Source organism: Episyrphus balteatus, chromosome 1 (assembly GCF_945859705.1).
Source record: "Episyrphus balteatus chromosome 1, idEpiBalt1.1, whole genome shotgun sequence".
NCBI lineage: Eukaryota > Metazoa > Arthropoda > Insecta > Diptera > Syrphidae > Episyrphus > Episyrphus balteatus.
In genome coordinates, this window is record NC_079134.1 from 162,894,349 (window position 1) to 162,903,679 (window position 9,331).

Sequence of the window (9,331 nt, forward strand, 5' to 3'; positions counted from 1 at the left end):
TGGGCACAAAACCAAAACCACGATTCTGCAAAATTGTAGTTTTGAGGAAAAACGGCTTCAAAGTTTTGAAAACTTATTCAAACTATCAACTGATAGCTAAGGCTGCTATTCAACAGATGAAGGATTGGTGTCAACGCAGTGAAGACGAGGACCAATAACAAGTTAAATGAAGCATTAAAGTGAATATGTCCAAAAATGTAGATTAGCGGTTTTGGCTTTGTGCCGACGAAGATATTTTAGTGACTGAAAAAGCCTTTCAATTCTAAACTCATTAAGTTTTCGATATTTTGAACTTGATTCAGATTCAAATATCGTCACATTATTTCAAATTTTCTTGGAAACATTTTTCGAGAAAAAAAAGAAACAATAATCCAGGAATTTGAATAAGCAGAAGAAGATAGGTATCAGTATTTTGATTGTCTATTAAGTATTAAATGTACATAGCTTCTTCTTTGTGTTTACATAGAACCATTTATTCGGATGTCCCACTTAATTATGAAACAACAAAAATTGAAAATCCTCTACGCTCATCATTAATTTTGGGACGGAACCGTTTGAGTAATGTATGAAATTGAATCCACAACAACAAAACGTTCTCGATAACATATTTTAGCTTGTTTATTTAACTTTTAAATTCCAATTATTTCCATTTTAAATTCCAATATAGCTTATAAACTGTTAAACACTGTTCCACTTATTAAAAATATCAAAAACTATGTTATAACTATAGAAGCCGTTTAGAATGTCTATCTCTTCGCAAACCCAATTTTAATATTTCTTCTCACTAAAGGTACCTATACATAATGTCATATCTAAATCTTATGAAAATTAAGGCATTTAAACTAAAATGTTAAATAAACTACCATCGCTATTTCGTGCTTTAGTATAAAAGATACAGAAACCCAACCCTTCCTTTCATTTTCCATAGATATAACCTCGTCATTTATGCCCAATAATGAACACAACAACAGCAAAACTCAGTTTCCAACTTTTAATCATCGTACAAAATGACGAACACGTTAATACCCTACTAAAGCTTACTGAAAAAAAAGGTTTAGGGTAAAAACAAAACATCGGCACTATAGTGTAGTAAGTAGGTATGTTCGTTTATATTATTAAGTCACAACCAAACTCTTAAAAAGCAAAACAACACACAAAGACTGTATATGGAACAAAATATACTTAAATGTATCTCTAAAATTTTAATAAAATCCGAAAAACGACCATTTAGCGAGTCGGAAAATTAGTACTGTGCTACACGAAGAGAAAGGTATATACGACGACTTGATCCATAAGCACACAATATAACCTAAAAAAAAAAGGAAACTACCCCCCTCACATTTATATCCTCTTTCAGACCCTCTCTCTATATTCAACCCGCAATATTCTCCCCCCGCGCTCTTCCACATAACAGAAAAAGAAGAGTTTATATAAATTCTCTCCATATTATAGTGAACGTATAATAACGAGCGTAATTGGCACCACCATCACCGAGCATCAACACCACCAGCAATAAAACCAAAACAACGAACACCGAACAACGGGTGATGGCGGGCGGATGTAAAAATGAGGGAGGTTTGACAGCGCAAAGGATATGGTGGCTCCCTCTCCAGGGAGCATCATCCATGCCAGACCAGCCGTTATTAAACGCAAAATGAGAGCAACTTTTCGCCTTGCTGTTTATACTACCTTCTTCCTATTGTATTTCTACTGAACGCATTTGCACCCCCCAAATTATTAGCCCAGTGTACAATACAACACAAAACAAAAAAAAAATCAAATACCTCCAGGGATGAGGACTAGAAGCCACTATATAATAACAACAAAGAAGCAGCTTGATGGAACAGATAAAATCCTATTATTAAATCGCATCTTACATTTCACTCGCACTCTCGCTGAATTCCGTTTGCGGGCAAGTGAAACGGAACACTCGTTCATTGCAATGAATACGAAATTTTCTCCCACATAAAATGCCGAAATATCTTAATAATCGCCTGAGACGGCAAAGACGAAACAAACAAAACTACAACAACAACATAACACTCTATACACAATCCAACACAAAACTGTGAAATAATCTCAACCTGTCTGCGTTGTGTGTCTGTCTCTATCTCTTTCACTCTGACAGCTATACTACCGTTTTTCGTGAATGGTTTGTTTGTATGTAACCACCATTTTTACCATTCTGTTAGTACTGTTTGATTGTGTGTGTAACACACAGATGGAAAAAACTGGTATTTCATTGGTTGCTATGGGATGGCAGCCATTCTGTTTGTGCTCTATTGTTTGCCACACCCTCGGATGTGCTGAAGATGAGTATTTAAGAGCGCGGGGGTAGAAGTGATTATCACACTCGAAGTGAAGCATCGAAACAAGTAGCATCTTCTACTTTTTTCCTCTCCGTACAATTTTAGAAAAATAAATAAATATAAACATTTTACCTTTTCCCTACTATTACCTTTGACGGAAACAAAGTGAAAATTACACCGTTTTTATTTGGATATTTAAGTGAAAAATACATAAAAAAAAAATTATTAAACATGCAAGGATACAGAAATTACTCAATGGAACACCATCAAGGAGTCGAACAGAAACCAATTGTTGTTGATTTAATGCCGTCGCAATATACAAAACCACAAACTCCACCACCGTCGCCAAATGGTAAGTGTTATCGAAATGTCAAAAACACTAAATTTTTAAACAAACAGATCTTAAAGAACTGTCAAAAATTAAAACCTCATTTAAACAATAACTAATCATATATTTCTCTTTTTTTCTCTTCAGAATGTTCAAGCCCTGATCCACCAATGTCAAATGGCAATCAAATTCCCGCTGATCCATCAGTCCGTCGCTACAGAACCGCTTTTACCAGAGATCAATTGGCTCGTCTCGAGAAGGAATTCTATAAAGAAAATTACGTTTCCCGTCCCCGTCGGTGCGAATTAGCCGCTCAATTGAATTTGCCTGAATCAACAATCAAAGTTTGGTTCCAAAACCGCCGCATGAAGGACAAGCGTCAACGCATTGCCGTCGCATGGCCATACGCTGCTGTCTACTCAGATCCCGCTTTTGCTGCCAGTATTCTACAAGCTGCTGCCAATAGCGTTGGAATGCCCTATGCCTATCAGCCAAATCCGATGCTTGCCCCAGCAATGCAACCTCAAATGGCCGCCGCATCAGCATATTCCGGATACCGTTATACACCGTACCACATCCCACCACGTGCCCCACAGATGCAAATGCCACCGACCGCTCAGCCTTTGGCCTACCCAACAATGTTGGGCGCGATTCCACAAGGTTATACCCAGCTGACCATTCCTAAGCCACATACCCCACCGCATGATATGCAATCATCGTCGTCGCCGCACTCAACTCTGTCACTCAGTCCCGCCGGCTCGGACCATACCAAAGTATTCGATCGCAGTTTAAGTCCCATCCGTCAGTCATCATCTGTCAATCACCATCATCATCATCAACATCAAAATCAACTTCCTACCACACCAAATCGTTTGACACATGACACATCAGCCTATTCACCAAATAGTGGACTTTTAATGGCCGCCCATCAGCAACCGGGATCTCCACCACAAACACACATTAGCGAATCAAACAAACCTAAACTGTTTAAGCCTTATAAAACCGAGGCATAAAGAAAATGCAGCAGACTGAACGCGTTTTTCTATATTTCGATTTGTTTAACGCAGAAGAAGAAACAAAAAATAATGTGATTAAGGTGCTAATAGCCGATTTGGTCTCATAGGCCAAAACGAAAATGATTGTAAATAACTTTTTTTTTGTATAATTTTTTGTCCTAATTATTGTTATTATTTATTTAAGTTTTAAGTAATTTAATTTTAAAAAAATTTATACTAGAAACTATAGATTATTAAGTTTAAATGAAAAAACAACAACAACAAAATATAAAATAAATCAAAATCAAAAATTAATTTAATCATTTGCATTACTCATTTCCGTCGCCATTTTTGAATATCTTCATCTGTCAAAATATTTTGAAAACTTCACGCCCTTCACTTTAGGTTGTACTAATCCTGTGTTAATCCTTTTATGATTCTTTTTGGTTTTCTTCTAAGAAGCTTGTGCATATGTTTTTATATGTCGTTAAGTACGTTGAGAGTAGGTACATTATTTTATTATTTTATGACAGATCGTTAATGACATTTTGCGCGAGCAAAAATATTATATTTCTAAATATTATGTTTCCACCTTTTTTTTTTATTGAATAATTATCCTACCAAACGCATCGCCTTTTGTTTATCTAATTATTAACGGTTTACCTGTGCAGGAATTTTGACATATAAGTAAATTTTGAAAATATTGGGAGTAGGTAGGTAACAACTTTTGAGTTTTTATGACAGATTTGGGAATTTCTGTCTTTTTGAAAAAAAGTCTGTTTCGTTGCATTTACATTTGAATAGGGCTACTTTTGTTTAAAAGTCGCGCCTGTGTCTGTCGTCGCGGGAATTTATACCCATCGACACTTCAAAAAAAGTCCTTGATAGATAATTAAGTAGAAGCATTAGCGATTCAGTTCTTTTTTTTTCCAATGACTCCTTTTAAAAGAATTGAAAAGGACACAAGGCAAGATGGGTAATTATGAAAAATATTAGAAAATAAAAGAAAATTCCACGTAAATAATAAAATTGATGATGAATTTTTAACATTTTACAATAACCGTCATTATGGATGAAATAAGTACATATTTTACGTAGACAGAAGAAAAAGAGTCTTTGATCTTTTGGTGTGTCATGTATTAAGTGTCCTTGAATGTACAGGCTTTCGAAATAATAAACTAATTGAAATGAAAATAAAATTTCTTTTGCCAGAAGACGAATAACTAGTTAATTATTAACATAAAAATGAAATTTTAAAATAGGAGAGTTTGGGGTACTTTCGACATTTCATGTCAAATATGCTATATAAAGAATTAATTAATTAAATTATTTATAATTATGGTTCAGGGTCAAACCTGTCCACCAAACAAGATAGAGTGAATTTTTCATGAAAAATTGCTATAATTTCTGCCAAATTCAAATATCAAGATTAGGTCCTCCACTTACAGTACCTTGCCATATTCAGCCCTATTCTGCTATTCGATTCACGTGAAAGTCTTAAATTATAAATGCTTAAAAGGTGGTTAAAATTAAATTAACACAATTTTTTTTTCTTTAGAATTTCTTAAACAGGCGGGAACAACACTTTGCTATCGAAAGTTAGAAGTTTTTCAATGCCAATTTGACATGAGAATAAAAGGGAATCCTTCGATTCACGTGAATCGAATAGCAGAATAGGGCTGATTATTAGGCCCAAGCGAAAAAAATACAATTTTTTGCTTCATATTGCTGAATTTTTAAAGTTTTTGTCGAAATATCTCGAGCTTTTTTTTGTCTCATTTACTTTAAAAACTGAGCAACATGAAAATTTGTAGTTTTTTTTTCGCTTGGGCGTAATAATATGGCAAGGTACTGTATTACATCAATTGCGTTCGTTTATCATCCATGTTAATTTTACTGTTTGCTTTTTATTCGTTAGGTAATCAAACAAAACTAAGTAGTTACAATTTCATGTAGAAAACAAACCACATAGAATTAAGCGGAGAGAATTTCTGCATGGTTTTTTGCTAAGATGACTTTCACCTTAAATTAAGGTGACGAGTCACATAACGCAAGTTAATTTTTTGGATTGTTAAAGAAGAAGAACAGGTACAATAAAACTATTTTGGTGCATAATCCCAAACTTGCTTAGCGGTTTACTTTACAAGCGACGCACAAGTAAATAGCTTGTGATGGAGTTTTATTACACAGAACCTGCTTCGGGCTATCGACGACGTTTCGAAATAAAAAAGTGCAACAAAATTCCGATTTTCAAGCGACTATCTTCTCTCTCCACTTTTCATCCCTCTTGACCACCAACTCACCCGAAATCCACCTGGACAGTATCGGTGTAGCCATGTTACTATCAAACGGTTTCGATGAAATCGATTTTCACTCGCGAGTAATCGGTTTCAAGCTATTTATCAGATCTGCAAATGCGCAGAATTGGTTGGCTATGCCGACTTTTCACGAGTCGATTTTAGTCGGGCGACTAGGATTTTTCTATGGGGAATGTCACTTTAGTCGCCTGCGACTTACGTTCACACGAGTTGAAAAGCTTGGTCGCACGGCAAAAATCGACTCGTGAAAAGTCCTCATTATGGTGAGCAGTTTAAAGAGCTGAACAGAATGTGTCACTTAGCGGTTAAAAACAAGTGTCAAAATAGAGAAACTTGATGGAAGTCGCTTATAGGTAACAGAATAATCAACATATCGCTCAAAAGTTGAGCTTCAACTTCAACGAGTTGGACGTTATTTATTTTATTACTCTCAAGTGTCTCATTGGAACTACCCGAGTAAAAATAGAAATTTAATTTTTAAAGAAACAAAACAAATCTTGGCCGCCGCACCACGCAGTTTTGCGGAAATTTTTGCCGCACCACGTTCGCACCATTTTATTTTATATGAAAAATTTTACCATGATAAATAATTTTTGATTGAAAAAAAAAATAAAAACTATCCGACGACAAGAAGTTTCGAATCCGCGCCCGAGTTTACAGAGCATTTTCAACTAGCAACTCGACAACCTAGTCATGTCTTTACGAACTTTCGAAGACGACTTAAATTTTTAAAAGAACGAGAGTTTAGAATTTTTGATCATGGTGCGGCGATCGATGGTGTAACAAAATGAAATGGTGCGGCCGTGGTGCGGCACAAAAGAAATTTCTTATCACAGTGGATACGTGGTGCGGCGGTGGTGGTGATCCAAGACCCAACTAGGATCTATATAGCTCCTTTGTTTTTTTTTTTTTTATTTGATGTCCCTATTCGTCTAAAATACCTTAGACCAGCCGCAACAAAAGCCTTATGTCTTACACCTTTGTATGTCAGGTGCATGTTTGACTGTCATCGTCCAAGAAAATGGATTGTTCTCTTCTGAAAGTCTAATCGTTGACAATGGCTTGTTTGATTGAAACATCGCATCTTAATTCTTTAACGAATGCATGCTTTCTCCCAGAGTTATTTTAATAGTTACTCACCTTTGTGTTTCGCAAAGATAACAATGAACTCTTTCTTTCCCATGATCATTGCAATAATGACCACCCATTAGTACTTAATTTGATTTTGAAATACCAATGACCTTGTCACAATTAGCAAATCAAAATTAAACTTATTTTTTTTTTTTGTAAGACAAGGAAGTGTCAAATGTCATTTTAGTCCTTAAATCGTTTTTTTTTTTTGTATCCACTTGCGAACAAAACAGACACGCGTACATAATTCCAAGTATGAATACGACTTGTTTAACCGAAACGGGCATTAACATGACAGCAAGAGTCCAGTTTAAACATAATGACTTCAATCAAGGTCATTAAAAAATGTCATCTTATTGCCAAAAACTAACAAAATTCTGATCAGTTTTCTATATTTTCCTCTCTGCCACCCATGGAGTACATGAACAATAATTACAAAAACCAAAAAGAGAAAATATTTTTGTCACAAAAACGATCAAACATAAGGACACACCGGACAGAAAAAAACAAATAACAAATAAAAGAAGAGGTGAATGAAGGTCATAAAACCTATTAATGTCCATTAAAGTATGTGACTTGGGCAAATAGAGCTCCTGCCACGCGACACATCAACACAATTTTGTTTGTTTTGCTGTACACATTGCAATAGGATCAGGATGTCCTTTGATCTCCTCTTGCTTGGCCTTGTGTGTAGGATACCTTTTTTCTTTCATGATCAACAGAGAGAAATTATTTCGACTCCCTATGATCACTTAATGTAGGTGGATGTGAATAGGAAATGGCAAAGTGTCCTTCGGAATTGTCATTTGTTATTTTTTTGTAGAACAGAAAAAAACTATGACAATATCACTTGAATTGTTATGCATTGTACTGGAAACAACATTTAAACAAAGAAACACATTAATCGAAAGAAATTGCTATAATAATTACCCATTGGAGTATTGAACAACTGTCACTAGAAATCCATAATTCAAGGCTATGACGTAAGTGATGTCACACAGGTTAAAAAAGGAAAACATTTTTGAAAATTAATTGTTTTGAACTATGAATAGTTTAAGTGTGATGATTATGTTATGGCTCTCAGTTCGATTTCTTGAACACCAACGAAGAAATTTCACCTTTGCTTAAAAATTTCAGCGTTTAAAATTCTTTATAGACACTTTTTCTTGCTTTATTTGTTACTATTTGATAGTAAAAGGGATAATTTGTCATGTTTAAGTGTACCTACTGACACCCAACTCTATATGTGATGTTTTCATATGAGTGATGTTTTCATAGCCGTAGCTAGGATTTCATTTCGGGGAGGGTTAGCTTTGACCGACCAAATTTTTTTGACATATTTTTACATGCGAGCGTTAGCGAGCAAAAAAATTTGTAGTTTGACATACACACAACATGTGTTGAATATTTAATGGATACATTGTTTATGGGCTTAAAAGTTTTCTTAAGCTGCAAAAAAAAATATTTACAATTTCAAACTCCCAAAACGTGTTGTGCTTTGAGTTTTATGTCAACGTTCTTAAATTATTATTTTTTCAAATTTCTTTGTTTATTTTGAACATTTATTTACAAAAATACACAAAAACCCTTCTATAAAAAATGTATTCTCTGAAGATACAAATTTAATCTGCACCCAGAACATGAAAAATCTTTAACGGCAGAAATTTTATTTTTTGACCTCTATAGTGTCTTTATCATTGGCTAAATATTTAACTCGTTTCACACACGGCCTTAATATCGAATTCAGATTGAAATCTTCCACCTCAAATATTTTTTTTTTTATTAAATGTCTACATATATGTAAAATAAATTGTATATCACGTATGATTTTGGAAAATCGAATTTTTAAGCCCTAGTTCCGAAGTTGAGAAAAAATTTAAAAAAATTGTTTACTTTTACGCCATTTAAGATAACGTTTAAAAATTAAAGTTTCAAATATTTAGGCTGAAGGAAGATTTTTTTTTGCATTTCGTTTCTTGTTTGTATTCAGAAAGCCCAAGAAAAAACAAAAAATGCATATTTTTTGTGTTTATGACGTATTATTTCAAAATTGAACTCTTCTGGCAAAAACAAATTGTTAAAAAAGAAGAGGTACTCAATTTGTGTTTATCCACTTTTGTGTATACGACTTATAGTTACATATTATAAGAGGGTTGAAAATTTCATACAAATCGGTTTAAAAAAAAAAAATACTTTTTTCAGATATTATAATTTGTTCAAAGCTTTTTGAAACTTAGGTAACCGGTATTT

General features: G+C 34.2%; 1 protein-coding gene across 1 annotated transcript; it reads left to right on the forward strand.

Annotated features, from left to right (window-relative positions):
• Window positions 1-2,464: 2,464 nt before the first annotated feature.
• Window positions 2,465-3,884, forward strand: LOC129905605 (segmentation protein even-skipped). Its single transcript, XM_055981133.1, has 2 exons — window positions 2,465-2,661; window positions 2,785-3,884. The coding sequence occupies exons 1-2, from the start codon at window positions 2,541-2,543 to the stop codon at window positions 3,648-3,650; spliced, it is 987 nt and encodes a 328-aa protein (XP_055837108.1). The 5' UTR covers window positions 2,465-2,540; the 3' UTR covers window positions 3,651-3,884.
• Window positions 3,885-9,331: the final 5,447 nt, after the last annotated feature.